This window comes from Anarhichas minor, unplaced genomic scaffold, assembly GCF_050575085.1.
Source record: "Anarhichas minor isolate MPS153535 unplaced genomic scaffold, ASM5057508v1 ptg000095l, whole genome shotgun sequence".
NCBI classification, from domain to species: domain Eukaryota; kingdom Metazoa; phylum Chordata; class Actinopteri; order Perciformes; family Anarhichadidae; genus Anarhichas; species Anarhichas minor.
Window position 1 is genome coordinate 1,000,001 of NW_027466541.1, and position 20,843 is coordinate 1,020,843.

The 20,843-nt window shown below is 42.9% G+C and overlaps 2 protein-coding genes across 2 annotated transcripts; one reads left to right on the top strand and one right to left on the bottom strand.

The window, feature by feature from the left end:
* Positions 1–3,713: 3,713 nt before the first annotated feature.
* Positions 3,714–6,005, top strand: brd3os (BRD3 opposite strand). The gene is made up of 2 exons (XM_076082439.1): positions 3,714–4,116; positions 4,349–6,005. The coding sequence occupies exon 2, from the start codon at positions 4,447–4,449 to the stop codon at positions 4,741–4,743; it is 297 nt and encodes a 98-aa protein (XP_075938554.1). The 5' UTR covers positions 3,714–4,116; positions 4,349–4,446; the 3' UTR covers positions 4,744–6,005.
* brd3b (bromodomain containing 3b) lies at positions 5,555–16,924 on the bottom strand. Its single transcript, XM_076082440.1, is given in 12 exon segments — positions 5,555–7,852; positions 8,251–8,549; positions 8,688–8,920; positions 9,189–9,371; positions 10,029–10,157; positions 10,369–10,767; positions 10,907–11,053; positions 12,411–12,593; positions 12,688–12,825; positions 13,640–13,751; positions 14,553–14,850; positions 16,537–16,924. Coding segments are annotated over 11 exon segments (2,034 nt in total). The 5' UTR covers positions 14,645–14,850; positions 16,537–16,924; the 3' UTR covers positions 5,555–7,733.
* Positions 16,925–20,843: the final 3,919 nt, after the last annotated feature.

Sequence of the window (20,843 nt, forward strand, 5' to 3'; positions counted from 1 at the left end):
TCTGTTTCTATTTCTCTACTTTGTTTCTACTCACCACCTGTCCCTCAGTGTCCTCGTGTCCTGGTGTCCTTATGTCCTCGTCTCTTTGTGTCCTCATCTTCCTCATAAGAACATCATCCTCTGTGTATATACAATATACACACATATATGTATATATGTATGTATATATACGTCTATATATATTTTTATTTATTTTTCCGTTTTTGTTGTCTGAGTCCAAAAACAAAAAAAACTAGAGAACCAAAGTCAATTAAAGCTGCGAGCAGCATTGATCGGGGCTCTGAACTTCACGCTCATCGAGGGTCCTGGTATCTCTCTGTGTGACGCAGCCGTGCATCTCTGTCACCATCACACTCTGCGTGCACGAGTGAGATATTTCCTGCGTAGACCAGCAGCGTAGCAAGATCATGTTGCCAGGTCTTAAGCCTCAAATGTTCCTAGTGTACTTCCGATACAATCATGAATGTAAGCCTTTAGAGATCATTAAGAAAATGAATGTGTGTGAATGTGCTTCAGTGTTTGTAACATCACAGACTGTCAGTTTACTGGGATGAGGTTCAACTCCCTGCAGTGTCCTGCTGATTGTATTTGGACTTACATGAAAGTTAACAAAACAGTAGTGCCGTTTGCTGTTACTTGAACACTTTAATTTAACACTGTTTTCATTTTAAGTTCTTCTGTAACTTTAGATTGTAGTGTGAAGCATTCATTATAACGTTTAATCTGATTCTCATGAAGAATCCGGTCGCGGCTGTTGTCTGTCCTGGCCCCACAGTGGTGGAATGAACTCCCCACTGACGTCAGGACGGCAGAGTCGCTGCCCATCTTTCATCAGGCTGAATACTCACCTCTTCAAGAAGGCCTACCCTTCCACTTAGCACTTACTTAGCATCTATTGTATTCATACTAGCTTATTGCACTTATTGTTTTTATATTAGTTTGTGGCACTTATTGCATTCGTTTGTTTCTGCACTGTACGTTGGCTCTGGTTTATGCTCTTAGATGCGTGTTTGAGGAAAGGACATGCACTTATTACTTCTGGTGACGAGTTGTTCTCTCGAAAACCGATGTTGAATACACCTATTGTAAGTCGCTTTGGATAAAAGCGTCTGCTAAATGACTGTAATATAATGTAAAGAAGCTCTGGACAGATCATTTATACTAATGCCCACTGACATGGTTTGAGAATCCACTGTTATCTAACATTTGCTCTCCAAGCATCTTACTATGCACATATTTAGATCAGAGAAGTCTTTTTCTCATGGTGTGCCCACAAACCCTTTCAATAAGTTCAGTGTTTGGGCCGCTGTAATTATAGAATCCTGCTTACGTCCGTGCTTATCAGTAGGTGGCGCTATGACTATGAGTTAATATTGACATGCAGAAGTCCTAAAGCCATGACAGTCAACAAGCATGTCAAGTTTGGGACAGTTTTGACAAAGTACAGTTGAGTTACAACAGCTTGATGGATGATGGCGAACCATGTAAAATGGCCATCACACCATATCCACGTCGTTCGATGAAACCTAAAGCTTTTAGTAACTTTTAGTCGCTAAGGTCTTTAGATTGTTCTGACAAAATTCTAAGCTGATCGGATTAATTCCCTAGGAGGAGTTTGTAGTACAGCACCTGGAAATGGAAAAAAAACACGAGAAATTCATACAAAATTCAAAATGGCTGACTTCCGGTTGGGTTTAGAGCTTAGACCCTTAAGACTTTTTTTTAAGTCTACATGTGATACATCTGCTCACCAAATTTTATACATCTAGGTGAAACGTACTGCGAGGGCTGCATCGTCGAAATATTGTAGGGGGCGCTATGGAGCCTACTTGACACTTTGAAGCATTAAAATCACATCAGATAACTACATCCAGGATTTTAAATGTGTGTGACAAGTTTGCTTATGTTTCAAGCATTTTTAGCCCCTCAAAAACACCTTCGTTTTTCACGGCGAAGACTGCGTCGCCACGGCGACGGCGTTCGGCGAAACATCAAAAGCTTCATGAACTGGCATTATGAACCTCTTACATTTGTGTGGAACTAATTTGATATTGATTTGATTTACCTACTAAGAGAAACAAGCCAAAGTATAAAGACTTTAACTTCCTGTTACCAGTAGGTGGCGCTATGACTATGATTCAAAATTGGCCTGCAGATGTCTTCAGGACTGGAGTCTAATCAAACATGTGAAATCTGGTAAAGATCTGATGATGTGGAGTCGAGTTACATCAGTTTATTCGTTCATGGCGAAGGATCGAAATTCGCCAAGCCGCCACTGCTGGAGTCCTGTAGACCTGAGTCCTTCACCAGAGACCATGTCCAGCCTCAACATGTAGGTCTACCTGTTAGAGTCCTGTAGACCTGAGTCCTTCACCAGAGACCATGTCCAGCCTCAACACGTAGGTCTACCTGTTAAGAGTCCTGTAGACCTGAGTCCTTCACCAGAGACCATGTCCAGCCTCTACACGTAGGTCTACCTGTTAGAGTCCTGTAGACCTGAGTCCTTCACCAGAGACCATGTCCAGCCTCAACACGTAGGTCTACCTGTTAGAGTCCTGTAGACCTGAGTCCTTCACCAGAGACCATGTCCAGCCTCAACACGTAGGTCTACCTGTTAGAGTCCTGTACACCTGAGTCCTTCACCAGAGACCATGTCCAGCCTCTACACGTAGGTCTACCTGTTAGAGTCCTGTAGACCTGAGTCCTTCACCAGAGACCATGTCCAGCCTCTACACGTAGGTCTACCTGTTAGAGTCCTGTAGACCTGAGTCCTTCACCAGAGACCATGTCCAGCCTCAACACGTAGGTCTACCTGTTAGAGTCCTGTAGACCTGAGTCCTTCACCAGAGACCATGTCCAGCCTCTACACGTAGGTCTACCTGTTAGAGTCCTGTACACCTGAGTCCTTTACCAGAGACCATGTCCAGCATCAACACGTAGGTCTACCTGTTAGAGTCCTGTACACCTGAGTCCTTCACCAGAGACCATGTCCAGCCTCTACACGTAGGTCTACCTGTTAGAGTCCTGTAGACCTGAGTCCTTCACCAGAGACCATGTCCAGCCTCAACACGTAGGTCTACCTGTTAGAGTCCTGTAGACCTGAGTCCTTCACCAGAGACCATGTCCAGCCTCAACACGTAGGTCTACCTGTTAGAGTCCTGTACACCTGAGTCCTTCACCAGAGACCATGTCCAGCCTCTACACGTAGGTCTACCTGTTAGAGTCCTGTAGACCTGAGTCCTTCACCAGAGACCATGTCCAGCCTCTACACGTAGGTCTACCTGTTAGAGTCCTGTAGACCTGAGTCCTTCACCAGAGACCATGTCCAGCCTCAACACGTAGGTCTACCTGTTAGAGTCCTGTAGACCTGAGTCCTTCACCAGAGACCATGTCCAGCCTCTACACGTAGGTCTACCTGTTAGAGTCCTGTACACCTGAGTCCTTTACCAGAGACCATGTCCAGCATCAACACGTAGGTCTACCTGTTAGAGTCCTGTACACCTGAGTCCTTCACCAGAGACCATGTCCAGCCTCTACATGCCCCCCCCCCCCCCCCCCCCCCTGTATAATACTGACACACTTTAACTTCAGTCCGGTTTTGAAGCAGAACTCTTACTTGTAGTTGAGTATTGTCTCCGTGTGGTTTTAGTACACATACTACAGTAAAGTACTACTGTACTTCTACCTCCTCTGGCTGAATTATTTTTGTTTTTTTCTTACTTCACTGAAATTCTCTCCTCGTAGGAACCTTTGTTTCTAGCTTGTGTGTTCCTATCCGGACCCGGTTTACAGACACACCGTTGCTAGGATGCAGTGCAGCAGCTTCAGCTGTGCTATGGCGGCGGCATGCTAACGATGCTAACATCAACTAAAACCGTTAGAGAAAATACATCAAACGTAGCACGTTATATTCTGACGTGTTTACCCTCTGGTGCAATGACGTCATTAGCTGGATTAGCTAATGCTAGGATTAGCTGTTAGCATTTGAAAGCTGTCTGAGCAGCTAGTTAGCTGACAGGCGGCTAACATCCGTTAGCTTCTCTAGCTTCGCTTAACGGAAGAATGTACGGGAGCCGGAAGGGACAAGAGGACACGAGGAGGTCCGACTGATGGACTGTGAGTCTGTCCGTCTGTGAATTTATATTAAACTATATGTATATATACATATAGTTTAATATAAATACTGTGTATATATAAATATTTATATATATACAGTATATCATGCCCTCAGGTCTCTGTCTTCATGTCATGTCCTGTCCTCATGTTCTGTCTTCATGTCATGTCCTCAGGTCCTGTCCTCAGGTCCTCAATCCAGTTTAAACTCTCAGACCTGGTTTTCTTCTTTCAGGTTCTGCTGAAGGATCAGACGATCAGGTGGACTCTTCATACTGAGATGGACCTGGACTTGATCCGGGCCGGTCTTCTTCTCACCATGCAGGTTTCAACATGTCGGACTGCGACCCAGCTGCTGTAGAGGAACCTCCTGGTCCTCCTGGTCCTGGTCGCCCCCCCCTGGCGGAGAAGGCCCTGTCGGAGGCCTTTGCCCGGCTGAGGTACCGGGACACGTCCCTGCTGGTCTGGCAGCAGCAGCAGCAGGACCTGCAGGCTGCCCCCCCCTCCACCTACCTGAGCCGCAGCCAGTCGGCCTGGTACAGCAGCTTCGGGAACCAGGCCGTGCTGGTCCGGGACAAGACGGGTCTGGAGGACGCAGAGGGGCGGTCCAGGATCTGCAGCGTCATGTAGACCGGAACCATGACCCCGAGCAGAGTGGTTTCATTCAAGTCCTGGTGGGATGTATCAGTGAAGTTCAGGGTTTGGCGGTTCTGGTCTCGGAGGGACGTCGGTCCTCTAATCCACCAGAGAAGAAGAGACATAGAGAGCCGCTGGGCATTGTGGGAAATGTGTTACAGTTTGACTCCAGGACCTGAACTACAAAGAGTCCAATAAACCAGTTCATGTCCTGGTTATCTGGTTTAACTAAACCTTCACATAAAGGGGCGGGGTTTACAGCTTCTGGCCAATCAGAGACAAGGACCAGTCTGATGTCAGCAGAGCGTTTTATGAAAAAAGAGAAAACTAGAAAATCAGAGAAATAAGAAGTTAAAGTCAGAATTCAGAAATAAAAACATTAATAAAATCACTGTTATTACATGTTTATTATATTAAATTAATATGCTAATATGAAGCAGTGATTTTATTAATATATTACTTTAAACATGTTTATTAACAGCTGTTCTCTGTTTAAACTGTTTCTTTCAGTCTGAATTATGACTTTAACGTGTAAGATTATCTATTGATCCATGAGCCGAGCTCTGGTTGGTCAGGAGGCGGAGCTTATATACCTCCATCACCTGCCTGACACCAGGAAGTGTTTGTTACGCAGCCGTAGTTTTACAGTCATGTGACCGGAGCCTGGTCACATGACCATGAAGACTCCTGTTTACATTTAAAACTAATAAACTAAACGACTGTCTGTAACTAAGTACCTGTAGATAACGACTCTGCACCTTTAAATAAGGACTCGGTGTGTGAGAATAAGAGTCGAGTCAGCGAGTCAGTTTATGTGTTTATTTATGAAAACAAAGGAACTCAGAAAATAAGGATCCCATATCAGTAATTACATCAAATCATTGACTTGTTGTGGTCGGTTCGTCCCGTCTGTCTCCCTCTAACCCACAGACAGCTACCTTACAGCTACTATACAGTGCTCAAACATACGGATGAAAGGACGTACGGCCGGAGTGCATGCAAATACATAAAATCACTTTTTTCCTTTTTCTTATTAAAATACAAAAATTAACTATTAGCATCAAAGCTCGACCATCAACTAAAAACAAACGGGAGGTTACTGTGGCAACGAGCTGTCTGTGAATGTGTTTATTGATTAGTCTGCAACGACGTCTCGTCTCTACCTTCTTCAGTCCGACAACAAAGAGCACAGACGACATCCCATAATTGAAACAACTAAACCGTCTCCATGACAACTTACTCTGGTATCTCCTCAACCCCCCCCCCGATGAAGACCATGATATTTTGGTTGAAAGTTTACCCAAAAACAAGACTTTTGTCCAACAAAAAGATTCAGTTTGATGGGATGACGAAGAGGAAATCAATAATCAGAGGCTTTCAGTTCAGAGGGTTCGACCAATCAGAGTCGTCGGTATGGAGGAGCAGGAGTCACATGATTTATTCTGGTTGGTTCGACCTGATTGATCAGAAGTGAAACAATATAAACATGTTTTTATTTGTCTTCTTTTTTTTTTTTTTTCAGGCAATTTGTGTTTTGAAGTTTGAAAATCAGCTAAAATAATAAACCTTTAAATGAACGGAGACCTAAAACTGAGTCTTCCTTACATCTGGTTCAGTCTGGTTGGGGGGGGGGGGGGGGGCAAGACGTCTTTATATAGAGAACCTTATAAGACAAACAAGCTCAGCACACAACCTGAAAATCAAAGACATAAAAATCAAAGAACATGTAGTGTTAAAATAAAAAGGTTTGTCTTTGGGGGGGGGGGGGGGGTCTGGTCTTTACTTTACTTTACAGAAGGACTTTACTTGTTTGGAACCTTTTCTAGTTTTTAGAAATCATCCATCGGACTTTTACTTTGAAAATATTTGAAGATTTTCATATTAATAAAAAAATAAAAAATAAACTCTTGCAGAAACTTGATGCAGAGAAAAAAAACCACCTTTTATTGTCACACCTGGATCTGCAGTTGAGACCACTAAAGACCAGTTGAGACCACTAAAGACCTGGATCTGCAGTTGAGACCACTAAAGACCTGGATCTGCAGTTGAGACCACTAAAGACCTGGATCCGGTCCTAAGGAGACACTGAATTCCCTTCAGACGTCCATCACCTTCTCCAGATGTCTTTATAGCCGTTAAAGGAACGTGTCCATGAGACCAGACCACTAGAGTTTGTGGTCTTAAAGGGACAGAACTTGGTCCTCGTCCTCTGTTGGTCGTTTATTGATCTTCTCTTTAATATAATTTAACTAAATGACACAAAGAAAGAATTTGAAGAAAACTCAACGTCTCTTTCCAGGAATCAAGAACTGGTTCCTGAACGCTGAGGATCCTCCTGATTCTTCTCTCTGCAGCAAGTTTCCATAAAAGTTGATTGGTGGAGTTTATCTAAAACCCACTGAGACCTCCTCTTCCTCTCCCATGATGCTCTATAGATGCTTCTGGAATGTTTTCAGAGGTTAAAGGTTACAGCCGGCCGTCCAAGAAGAAGAAAGCTGTTCAGAGAAGATCAGTATGACAGACAGACGGGCAGACAGACAGGCTGCCCGTCTCTCCACCACATGTCTCCCAATCTCCTCTTGCTGGGAAAGGGTTATTTTCTTCTTCTGCTCTTTCATCTGTCGCCAGTCCTCAATGAAAAAAAAAAAAAAAAAAACGACACTAGGAGCTAAAAAACCTGTCAGCCTATTTACATACAGTCTCCAAGTCTGGGCGTGTGTGTGTGTGTGTGTGTGTGTGTGTGTGTGTGTGTGTGTAAAATACATATATTTATGCATGTGTGTGTAAAAAGTTCAGAGTGTGTATCTCTGTCTTTTGTTTGTGTTTTTTCAGGATGGAAGTTTACATGGATGTGTGTGTTAGTGTGTATCTGCATGTGTAAACTGGATAGAGTTGTGTGTGTGTGTGTAGAGTGGATAAACCTCTGTGTGTGTGATCAGTGTGTGTTGAGTAAAATGTGTGTGAGTTTGTGTATCCGTGTATGTTCAGTCTGTGTCGGAGGAAGAGGAGGTTCCTGTTGAGGAGCTGTCATCAGAGGAGGAAGAGGAGCTGCCACTCAAGCGACTAGCCCCGCCTCCCGACGCCCCTCCTCCGGCTGCCTTCTCTGTGTGAGAGAGAGAGAGAGAGAGAGAGAGAGAGAGTGAGAGACAGAGAGTGAGAGACAGAGAGAGAGAGACAGAGACAGAGAGAGAGAGAGAGATAGAGAGAGAGAGTGAGAGACAGAGAGTGAGAGACAGAGAGAGAGAGACAGAGACAGAGAGAGAGAGAGAGAGAGACAGAGACAGAGACAGAGACAGAGAGAGAGAGAGAGAGAGAGAGAGAGAGTATGAGTCAGTGATATTCAACAACAGAGATCATGCTCAAATTGACCTGCTACCTGAGTCCTGTGGCAAAAAAGTGTATCCCTGTAGTACCGAGGATGTACCCGAGTAAGGTCGGGGAGGTACCCGAGTAATGGTAATATATTTGGATATTAGCAGTATCTTAGTACTCGGTACTTACGCAGTAGCTTCCTCTGCTTCTTCTGAAGGCAGGATTTGACGTAGCGCTCCAGCTCTCGAAGTGTGGAGGGTTTGAGGGTTTCGAAGTCGATCTCGATCTCGTCTGGGTTCGAGTCCCTCAGCGACGGCTCTCTGGACTGGATGATGTGGACGACGCGTCCCAGCTTCTCCCCCGGCAGCCGGTTTATATCCAGACTCAGCTGGCGCTTCTCATCATACGACATCGGTAGAGATGACTCCTCGCCGTCGTCCCCGTTAGCCGAGCCACCGCCCGACGCCTTACTGCCTTTCTTAGGTTGCCTGGAAACCGACAGAGTCACTCCGATTGGTCAAACTCCGAATTAAAATGAGCTCCCAACAGAGAATAATGAAACCTTAGTTTTCACAGGTTAATTCTTTAAATTCATTTGATTCCAGAAATACTTGATTGAATGGTACCTCGTGGCGGTCACCGTGCTGTTGGCTTTCCTGGCTGGTGCCTTCTTCTGATTGGCTGTTTTTGGCTGCTGAGCGGCAGCTTTAGGCTTCTTCTCTTCTTCCAGCTTGCCCTTGTTCCCTTTGTCTTTCTCCTTATCTTTCTTCTTCTCCTTGTCTTTTTTCTCTTTCTTCTTCTTTGGCTTGCTGACCGGAGCCTGGGACAGGACGGCTAGCTGCTCGTGCACCGCCTTCAACTGATGGAATATACTAACTATCAATACCTTTCACTTCTACTCAATATCTAGAAACGCCTTCAGCTGGTACATTATTATAGAAATAGATCTAAAATCACATATTAATATGTAAGATCAGTATTCTTATCAAACATTCATATCTCAAAAATTAATAATTTAACAGAAAATTAAATCAACAGAATTTCATACATTTAATTCAATCTACAATGATATTAAAAAAGAAGAAAACCAGGATGTCCTTGACCTGTGATTGGTCGGCAGCACCAACCTGCTCCTGTAGCTCAGCCAATCGCGTGGCTCGCTCCTCCTCTGAGTCGGACGATTCGTCGGAGGAGGAGTTGTTGCTGCTGTCAGAGGAGGCGGTGCTTTTACTGACCAATGGTGTTGTAGACGGGACCGATGCTTCCAGGCCCTCATCTGGGATCTTAGCGAAACGCATCTCAAACACGTCCTGACGAGAAAGAGATTAAAATGAACAGACTACAAGGTAAAGGTTCTGAACAGACTACAAGGTAAAGGTTCTGAACAGACTACAAGGTAAAGGTTCTGAACAGACTACAAGGTAAAGGTTCTGAACAGACTACAAGGTAAAGGTTCTGAACAGACTACAAGGTAAAGGTTCTGAACAGACTACAAGGTAAAGGTTCTGAACAGACTACAAGGTAAAGGTTCTGAACAGACTACAAGGTAAAGGTTCATAAAGCTTCTGAACCGACTACAAGGTAAAGGTTCTGAAACGACTACAAGGTAAAGGTTCTGAACGGACTACAAGGTAAAGGTTCTGAACGGACTACAAGGTAAAGGTTCTGAAAGCTTCTGAACCGACTACAAGGTAAAGGTTCTGAAACGACTACAAGGTAAAGGTTCTGAAAGCTTCTGAACCGACTACAAGGTAAATGTTCTGAACGGACTACAAGGTAAAGGTTCTGAAAGCTTCTGAACCGACTACAAGGTAAAGGTTCTGAAACGACTACAAGGTAAAGGTTCTGAAACGACTACAAGGTAAAGGTTCTGAAAGCTTCTGAACCGACTACAAGGTAAAGGTTCTGAAAGCTTCTGAACCGACTATAGCAACCACCAAGGTAAAGGTTGTGGAGGTTGTACATACCTGCAGCTTGCGGGCCATGGCCACCACCTCGTGGTCTGGAGGGTTGTACTTGTAACAGTTGGAGAACATTAACCTGACGTCAGTCGCAAAACTTTGAGGATCACTGTATTCTCCTTTATCCATCTTTTTCTGTTCAGGGGGAAGAAAAAAAAGTTAATTACAGTATTTTTGCATAAATAAATAGGTGAATACTTTGTTTACATTTTAATAGAATTTTCCATTTAAGGTAAGAAAGAAACATGTTTTAGTTCTTAAAAAGAAAGAAAATCTGAATCGACAGGACGTAAATCAGAAAATTGCAATCAACGACATGAAGTGTGTTCTGTGATGATGTCGTTACCCGGGCGGTGCTGAGGTCCATGGGATGTTTGATGATGTCATGGTAGTCGTGCAGCTCCAGGGCCTCGGCGTCCACCGGCTTGTAGAAGGGCCAGGCGTAGGCGGCGTGTTTCTTAGAGAGCATCTCCTTCAGGATGGCGTCACAGTGCTTCATCTGCTCACCCAGCTTACCGCCCTTACTCCTCCCGGCTCCTCCTCCTCCGCCTCCTCCCACCTCGCCCACCGCCACCTCCTCCACCGTCTCCCGGCGGGTCTTGGCTGGTCGGGCGGCGGCCTCGCGGCGGGACAAGCCCAGTTTGGGGGGTTTGGCGTCTTGAGCGGACGGAGAGTCGGCACGACCGGCTGAGATGGCTGATGTGGTGGGAGTGGTGGTGTCGGCTTTCCTCTTCACACCTTTCTTCTGTTTAGAGACACAGACGGGTATGACGACAGACAGGTAGACAGGTAGACAGTGAGACAGACAGACAAGCAGACAGACAGACAAGCAGACAGGCAGGCAGACAACTCAGTGATGCTGTCTCACACCACACAACTGTTACCTTAACGACGGGCTGTGCAGACGGCATCATGGTTGCCGGGGGCGGTGGGGCAGAGACAGGGGGCGTGGTCTGGACAGGTGTGGGCGTGGCCGAGATGACAGGTGTCTGAGAGGGGGAGGGAGAGGGGTAGGAGGGGGGGGGGGGAGGCTGAAGACTCCGCCTGCTGACTCACTGAGAGAGAGAAAGACAGAAGCAGTATTAGTATTAGTATTAGTATTACTGCAGCATACACACCAGTAGCAGCAGTATTAGTACTGCAGTATACACACCAGTAGCAGCAGTATTAGTACTGCAGTATACACACGTATTAGTACTGCAGTATACACCAGTATTAGTACTGCAGCATACACCAGTAGCAGCAGTATTAGTACTGCAGTATACACACCAGTAGCAGCAGTATTAGTACTGCAGTATACACCGGTATTAGTACTGCAGTATACACACGTATTAGTACTGCAGTATACACCAGTATTAGTACTGCAGCATACACCGGTATTAGTACTGCAGCAGCAGTATTAGTACTGCAGTATACACACCAGTATTAGTACTGCAGTATACACACCAGTATTAGTACTGCAGTATACACACCAGTAGCAGCAGTATTAGTACTGCAGTATACACACACCAGTAGCAGCAGTATTAGTACTGCAGTATACACACACCAGTATTAGTACTGCAGTATACACACCAGTATTAGTACTGCAGCACACACCAGTATTAGTACTGCAGCACACACCAGTATTAGTACTGCAGTACACACACCAGTATTAGTACTGCAGTATACACACCAGTATTAGTACTGCAGCACACACCAGTATTAGTACTGCAGCACACACCAGTATTAGTACTGCAGCACACACCAGTAGCAGCAGTATTAGTACTGCAGTATACACACCAGTATTAGTACTGCAGTATACACACCAGTAGCAGCAGTATTAGTACTGCAGCATACACCAGTAGCAGCAGTATTAGTACTGCAGTATACACACCGGTATTAGTACTGCAGCACACACCAGTAGCAGCAGTATTAGTACTGCCGTATACACACCAGTATTAGTACTGCAGTATACACACCAGTATTAGTACTGCAGTATACACACCAGTAGCAGCAGTATTAGTACTGCAGTATACACACACCAGTAGCAGCAGTATTAGTACTGCAGTATACACACACCAGTATTAGTACTGCAGTACACACACCAGTATTAATACTGCAGTACACACACCAGTATTAGTACTGCAGCACACACCAGTATTAGTACTGCAGCACACACCAGTATTAGTACTGCAGCACACACCAGTAGCAGCAGTATTAGTACTGCAGTATACACTAGTATTAGTACTGCGGTACACACCAGTAGCAGCAGTATTAGTAGTGCAGTATACACACCAGTAGCAGCAGTATTAGTACTGCAGTATACACACCAGTATTAGTACTGCAGCACACACCAGTAGCAGCAGTATTAGTACTGCAGTATACACCAGTATTAGTACTGCAGCACACACCAGTAGCAGCAGTACTCGTACTGCAGTACTAACCTGTGGTAGCAGCACCGGGCTGTTTGCTCTTGCTCTTGCCTTTGGGAGCTGGAGGCAGCAGAGCGACTTCTTCTTGAGGCATCTGAGAAACCTTCTGCAGGAAGATCTTCTCTAAAGCCTGAGCCATGAGGACGATGTCATCGGTGGGCTGAAACACACAGACACACAACTGTGATGTCCACTCCTGAAGCTGCAGGTATAAAGTATAAAAGTACACACAGTGTAGTAACGTGTGTGTGTACCTTGTTGTAGATGTAACAGTTGGTGAACATGGTGTTGAAGTCCTGCATGGCCTCACTGGCGCTCCAGTAATAATTGTTCTCCAGACGTTTCTTGATGGTTCCCATGTCCATCGGGTTCTTGATCACCTTGTGGTAGTCCTGGAAACATGGTTAGCTTATCTTAGCAAGGTACTGCCAGGGTTCTCCAGGTTAAATTGAAGACCTTTTTCATGGTGTTAATGTTGAAGCTGGAATAGATAGGGCTTATTAAATCTATGTCTTTTATTTATTTATTTATATATATATATATATATATATATATATATATATATATATATATATATATATATATATATATATATATATATATATAAATAACTTTACATAATGCTGGGTAGCCTGTGAATTATCATCAATTAATATAATTATATCATCATTTATTTATTGATTAAATGTTGTACCGTCAATCTTAAGATGTAAAGTAAATAAAGCTGTCAGATAAATAGTACAATATTTACCCCTCAGGTGTAGTGGAGGTATGAAGAACACGGAGATACTGCCTTTAAATTGTACTTAAGTACAGTACTTGAGTACATGTACTTTCTACCACTGGTAGCAGAGTAGTTATTGTGTAGTTATTAAGTGGTTATTATGTAGTTATTAAGTCCTTATTGTGTAGTTATTAAGTCCTTATTGTGTAGTTATTAAGTCCTTATTGTGAAATAATTCTACTAACCCATTCTAAGTAATCCACCGACGTAAAGGTGTAACATTTAACGTTAATGTCACAAACAAAACATTTATTCATGACGCTATATATGTAATCCCTTCGTTAACGGTTTTAATACTTTTAAGGCCTTATTATTGAGAATATAATTCAATGCTTTTGTAAAACGACTCTGCTCCATGTGAAGCTCACAGATGGAGACGATCCGGTGAGATTGAACTGGACATGAAATGAAGAGGAACTCACCGCCAGGCAGAGTTTGATGGCGTCCACCGGCTGGTAGAAGGGCCACGCGAACTGATGCTTCCACAGTGTCTTCACCACCACGTTCTGCATGTACTGCAGCTGGTTGGTCTTTCTGAGGGACACAAACACACAGAGATCAGAGATAACAGACAGAGGAACTGGTGAAGAACGGGGTCATAGACACAACAGATCAGAAGAAGAACAAATACTACTTTAAGATCACGTTCTATTAATTATTGATCATTGATGATCCATATGAACAGATACAGATCCCTCTGTTGTTTGATTATAGCAGCTGGTCTATGAGGATCCAGGATATTATTATTTGAAACCATCAAAAATACTAAATGTTATACTTTTACTTTGTTATAGTAATTTATTGGGTTTTTGTTCTTGATAAAAACACAATTCAAATAAAAGATTCTATTTTTATTGATTTGTAATGATAATAATGTTCTTAGAGCTCGTGTTAGGAAGTTAAACAGCTCATAATTCATCTCTAATATCTATTTTATATTCATAAACATCTCCTTCAAACTACTGGATTCATTTTAGTTTATCACCAAAACTACATTTTACAGATGACATGTGAACACATCATAACGTTATAATGTACCTTCAGCCAGTACTCATGTTCACTGAGCAGAGCCTGAAGGCATCATAATGTAACTGAAGTGAACCTCCTGTTGGTTAGCCGTTAGCGGTGCTGCTAACGTTACTAGCTCTCCTCCTGTTGCTTTAAACACTGATTGGTTGTTTACAATGAAACATGATCAGAGACTAGAAAAACATGTTCTACTGAATATTGGAGGAGAACCATCGTCAGTGAAACTTTATTCCAACATTCTAACTTGTTGTCCAACTATTTCTTGGTGCTTTTCAGTGAAATAAAAAGATTTGAGGCATGTCCTACCTGCCAGGTTTGGTGGCGTTGGTGACCTCCGGGGGGGCCGGGTTGGTGACGGTGGGGGGGCTGGGGGGCGCAGCCTCGGGGGCGTCCGACATGGTGGACGGAGGTGACGCAGCAATGCACTGTGGGATATCAGTGTCTGACCTAAAGGTGAAAAAACAACTCCCTCTGTGTTCTGAGGGTGTGTGTGTGTATGTGTGTGAGAGAGAGGGCACACAGGTGTGTGTTCAGTTCAGGTGTAGTTGGTGGTGCCGATTCTTCAGCTCGATGTTTCCTCCGAGAAGACCTCCCATCGCACAACCTGAGAGACAGAGACGCCGTTAGCTAAGTTAGTTAAGTTATCAGATAAACAAGCTGAGCTAACGTTAGCATCAGACGTCTGGATATTATTAAGTTGTCAGAGGAACAAGCTGAGCTAACGTTAGCATCAGACGTCTGGATCTTAAGTATTTGTACACTGTGCTAGTGCTGGGCGGTTTTAATTTCTCCTATGATATCAATTTTCATGACTAGGGAACCCTAGTCATGGTTATAACAACAATTAATAACGCACAACTAACGCTCTTTAACGGGGCAAAACACCACGACACAACAGTTTGTGACACAAACAATTTGTAACACTAATAATTGTACATTTATAAAATTACACCGCCGAACGGCATGCTGGGTACAGCTCGCTAGCCTGCTAGCACAACAGTGTGCTAACAGCTGGGAGAGGCTCGTCGCTACATTAAAGAACAGAAAAGAGCGATGCAGGAGAGAGGAGCTGCTTCTGCTGTTTGGAGGTTTTTTGGTTTTAAAAAATCCGACGTAGATCAAAAGACGATATATTGTAAAGTTTGTCGAGCCCCTGTTATTGCCTCTGGTGGCAACACTAGCAATTTACTCCATCACCTCAGCCGAAAACATGTGTTGGAATACGAAGAGTGTGTGCGATTACGGTCCTCGGATGCTTTTTTGGGTATTTTGGTCAGACACATATGCAACGCTGATTACCGTAATATGTGTGGTATTTGTTATAAATGTACGTTGGTACATAGAAGGTGATAAGAAGCTGTACTTGGAGGGACTTAGGACCCAGGGGAATGTAGGTGAAGGAAACAGGAAGTGACGGAAGACATGCCACACAAACAGCTGTTCACCGCTTGCTGGCCGGTTCTTGTGTTAGTCTTCAGCGTTAATTAATTAATACGTTAACGCGAAAAAAAAATAGCGTGATATACCATGAAACCGCCAGAATCTTACAAAATACCGTGATACACATTTTTGGTCATACCGCCCAGCACTACACTGTGCTATTAATACTTTTACTGCAGTCAAGCTCTGAGGACTCCTTCCACCAGACTACCTGCAGTGGAATTAACACCTGGACTACAACCTGCCTGAGACCCAGACCCAGTTCTGTTCTGTGTTACAGTAACAGGGACCGAAGCCTCCTCTAAAGAGTCCGGCTCAACAGATGTTAAGAGTCTGGCAGCTGCAGACACAGCTAACAAGCACTGTTAACAGACACACTGCCAACAAGCACTGTTAACAGACACTGCTAACAGACACACTGCCAACAAGCACTGCTAACAGACACACTGTTAACAGACACACTGCTAACAGACACACTGCTAAGAGACACACTGCTAACAGACACACTGCCAACAAGCACTGTTAACAGACACACTGCTAAGAGACACACTGCCAACAAGCACTGTTAACAGACACACTGTTAACCCATCCACAGATGATAATAATAATAATAATAATAATAATAATAATAATAATAATAATAATATTATACAGACACACCCGCTAGGTGATTTACCGCTGAACGACACACAGATCCTCGCGCTAACTGCTCCACCTGCTCAGGTGTGAGCGTTTTTTTTTTTAACAGGCTAACGAAAACATCCCGTTTATCTCGCTTTAAAAAGATGGCGGGCAAGCACAGGGCAAAATATGAGCTAGGTGGCTAAGCTAACGGAGCTAGGCTACTTACCGAAGACGTAATTAAACGTCGTAAATAGTATTAATAGCCGTCGTGTTGACGTCTGGAGCGCGTGATGGAGACGATATCGTGCCGGTTTGTTCGGTAACGAGCGGATTCACGCGCTCACCGATCCGTTGTGTGCAGATGTTACCGCTCTAGCTAACGAGCCGTTAGCCTGTTAGCTGAGCTTTGTCTGGAGACACACAGCGACACTTCCGCTCCGTTTACCCGCTTAAAGCCACCGTTACCCGGTCAGAGAGGCGGCTCTACTTCGTGTCTCGGTGCTCCGGGAGGCGTCCGATCGACGGTCAGTTTTATGGAAGATTTTGTTTTTTTTATTTAGCGAAGTAGCATAATAGATGAGTTATCAGCTGTCTCCCGTCTGCGCAGGCGCAGTGGCGAACAGCATCGTGGATGTTGTTGTGATCGGATTGGCTGGCCGGGTTGTGTGACGCGCTCTGACTGGCTGCGGGGTTTTTACGGGGTTGTGATTGGTCGCTGGGGGGATGTGAAGCGCTGTGATTGTCCGGTGAGTTAGATGAAGAGCGGTGATTGGCTGATGTGATGACTGGACGGCCGTGATTGGCTGGGGAGGTACAAGTGGATCAGAATGGCGCTGTCACTGGAACTACGTTTCCCAGCATGCAGCGCAGCAGCAGAGAAGCTGGCTGAGGCCTGCTACTGAGGACGTTTAAATATATGAGATATGTTTATATTAATACAATAACTGATCTTTATATCGATACAATAGCAGATATTTATATCGATACAATAGCAGATATTTATATCGATACAATAACTGATATTTATATCGTTACAATAACTGATATTTATATCGTTACAATAACTGATATTTATATCGATACAATAACTGATATTTATATCGATACAATAACTGATATTTATATCGATACAATAACTGATATTTATATTTATACAATAACTGATATTTATATTTATACAATAACTGATATATATATCGATACAATAACTGATATTTATATCGATACAATAACTGATATTTATATCGATACAATAACTGATATTTATATTTATACAATAACTGATATATATATCGATACAATAACTGATATTTATATCGATACAATAACTGATCTTTATATCGATACAATAACTGATATTTATATCGATACAATAACTGATATTTATATTTATACAATAACTGATATTTATATCGATACAATAACTGATATTTATATCGATACAATAACTGATCTTTATATCGATACAATAACTGATATTTATATCGATACAATAACTGATCTTTATATCGATACAATAACTGATCTTTATATCGATACAATAACTAATCTTTATATTTGTACAATAACTGATATTTATATCGATACAATAACTGATCTTTATATCGATACAATAACTGATCTTTATATCGATACAATAACTGATATTTATATTTATACAATAACTGATCTTTATATCGATACAATAACTGATATTTATATCGATACAATAACTTATATTTATACAATAACTGATCTTTATATCGATACAATAACTGATCTTTATATTTATACAATAACTGATCTTTATATCGATACAATAACTGATATTTATATCGATACAATAACTGATCTTTATATTTATACAATAACTGATCTTTATATCGATATATCATCAGATAGATTGAGTCATTTATGAACCAACACTGTGACAAACTGGAGTATATAAACAAAAACATTAAGTCAAATGAAAAACAATGTATTTCTATTAGGATTTAAGTCAATTGTTTCTAATTTATATTGAACCTTTATGAAGCCATGAACTCCTCTTGACACCTATTCAAATTTACTAAAGAAAAAGTATGAGATTTCTAACACAGCTCTAGTCTGAACTAGTCATCAACCTCTGGTTCCTTAAAGTGTTAAAGCTGCATTCTCTCTAGTGTCCACCAGGGGGCGACTCCTCTGGTTGTATAGAAGTCTATGAGAAAATGACTCTACTTCTCTCTTGATTTATTACCTCAGTAAACATTGTAAACATGAGTTTATGGTCTCAATCTCTAGTTTCAAGTCTTCTTCAATACAGCATGATGTTCATTTAGTACATTATGGTCCATTTAGAGTCACACAGACCATAAAGCAGGGGATGCTTTAGGGCGGGGCTACACAGAAAATAATTGACAGTTGTCTTACACCAGGGGTGGCCAATACGTCGATCCTCCCTATTTGCCACTTGATTGGCGTACAGGGCAGCCAGTCTGAGATTAGCTAATTCAGTGGTTCCCAAACTTTTTCTGTCAAGACCCCCTTTGATGATATAGGAACATTGGACGATAAAAAATATATAAAATAATTTGTAAATACAATTAACTTAATTTCAAACAAAGTGCAAACAACATATACTGTATTTCCTCACATTGAACAGCAGGTTTTCTCAAACAATAAAATAACACAATTATGAACAAGGTGTGCAGGTCTACATGGACCATATTATTTTGTGATCATATTCCTATGTATATTCCTATTCATATATATCAATCAGTGACTGGTGTGGGCTTGCTTTGCTTTACAGATTTTGTCAAAGCGGGGTTGCTGGTTGGAGATAGCTACTCTCAGTTCATTCTCAATGTTCAACTTTGATCTGTATTTGGTCTTCATTGCAGCAACTGCAGAAAACCCTGTTTCACATAAATAGGATGTGGCAAAAGGCAACAGTATGCCCATAGCTCTTTGGCCTAGTAGTGGGTAGTCTTTCTCCACTCCAATCCAAAACACAGCCAGTGAATTGGATGTGAACTGTAGTCTCCTTGTTGAGTCAGATGTCATGTCAATGTACTGCTCTTCCTCTGTGGTACTGAGGTCTGCAGGTGCAGTTGCTTGAAAGGGGTCTCGTAACCAGTCATATTTGGCAGAATCCTCAGGGAAGTACTTGTGAAAGTGCTTTTGCAGGGCTGAGATATGAGCCTTCATACATGGAATAATTGTATTTTCCAGCTCATTGTTTTCTAGGAATGCATTCAGGTTTTCAAAGGAGTCCACACTCCCCTCTGCAAGCCTTCTCTCCCACATCTTCAGTTTTTTTGTAAAAGATGTTATTTTGTCTGTGAGCTGTGGAAGATGAGTGTTGGTGCCTTGCAACTGTAAATTCAGTCCATTGAGCTTCTGAAATATATCACTGAGATAGGCAAGCTTCTGTAAGAAGTTTTCATCATGAAACTTGTGGGCAAGGTCATTCCCTTCTTCAGTCAAGAGCACTCTAATCTCATCCCTCAGCTCAAAAACCCTGGACAGTACCTTCCCTCGTGAAAGCCATCTAGACTCACTATGCCACAACAGAGCTGTGTGCTCGGATCCCATTTCTTCACATATTGATGTTAGAATCCTGGATTTCAGGGGTCTGGTTTTTATGTAGTTGACTGTTGTGATGACATCTGTCAACACTGAGTTCAGTTCGGGACTTAGCTCTTTGGAGGCAAGTGCCTCTCTGTGAAGGAGGCAGTGTGTCCACTGTGCTTTGGGAGAGACGCGCCTGATAAGAGCTTGCAGTCCGTTGCGTTTCCCAGCCATCGCCTGAGCCCCGTCTGTGCAGACTCCCACGCAGTTCTCCCACTTCAGATCTGCCTCTTTCAAATAGGCATCAATTATTTTAAAACGTTCTTCTGCAGTGGCCCTGTTTGGTACATATTTGCAGAAAAGCAAATCCTCCTTTATTTCTTCCGCATCAATATACCTGACATATGCTATTAACAAACTGTCTTTACTGCTGTCCGTTGCCTCATCCATCTGCAGAGCAAAACGACCATCTTTCATCTTTTCAATAAGCTGCTCTTCCATGTCTGCAGAGAGGTCACCGATACGCCTTGAAATAGTGTTGTTTGACAATGGAATAGTTTTCAGTTTATTGGCAGTTGCTTCATCAATAACTGTTGAAACCATGTCAATGGCTGCAGGTAGTATTAACTCCTCCGCTATTGTGTGAGCCTTTTTGCATTGGGCAACTCTGTAGGCTACTTTGTAGGAAGCGAGTTGTGCTTTAACGGGGACAGATGCAGCTTTTTCAAAGTGACTCTGCTGGGCATGACAGTTTTCCAATTGTTTTTGGAAAAACTCAAGGTGCTTGTTAATATGTTCGGGGTGGTGGGTTTTCAGGTGTCTTTTTAATTTAGTGGGCTTCATGCTCTCTGCCGCCAGTATTTTAAGACACAAAACACACTGGGGTCTCTCATCCTGACCGACAATAGTGCTTGTGAAGCCCAGAGACAGATATGCCTCGCTATATTTCCTTGCCTTTACCTTAGTTTGAGGCGTTGTCGAGGTGGTCGCGTCGCCTGTTGC

Coding starts and splice junctions, on each gene's coding strand:
- brd3os (XM_076082439.1), top strand. CDS start 4,447: ATGTCGGACTGCGACCCAGCTGCTGTAGAGGAACCTCCTGGTCCTCCT.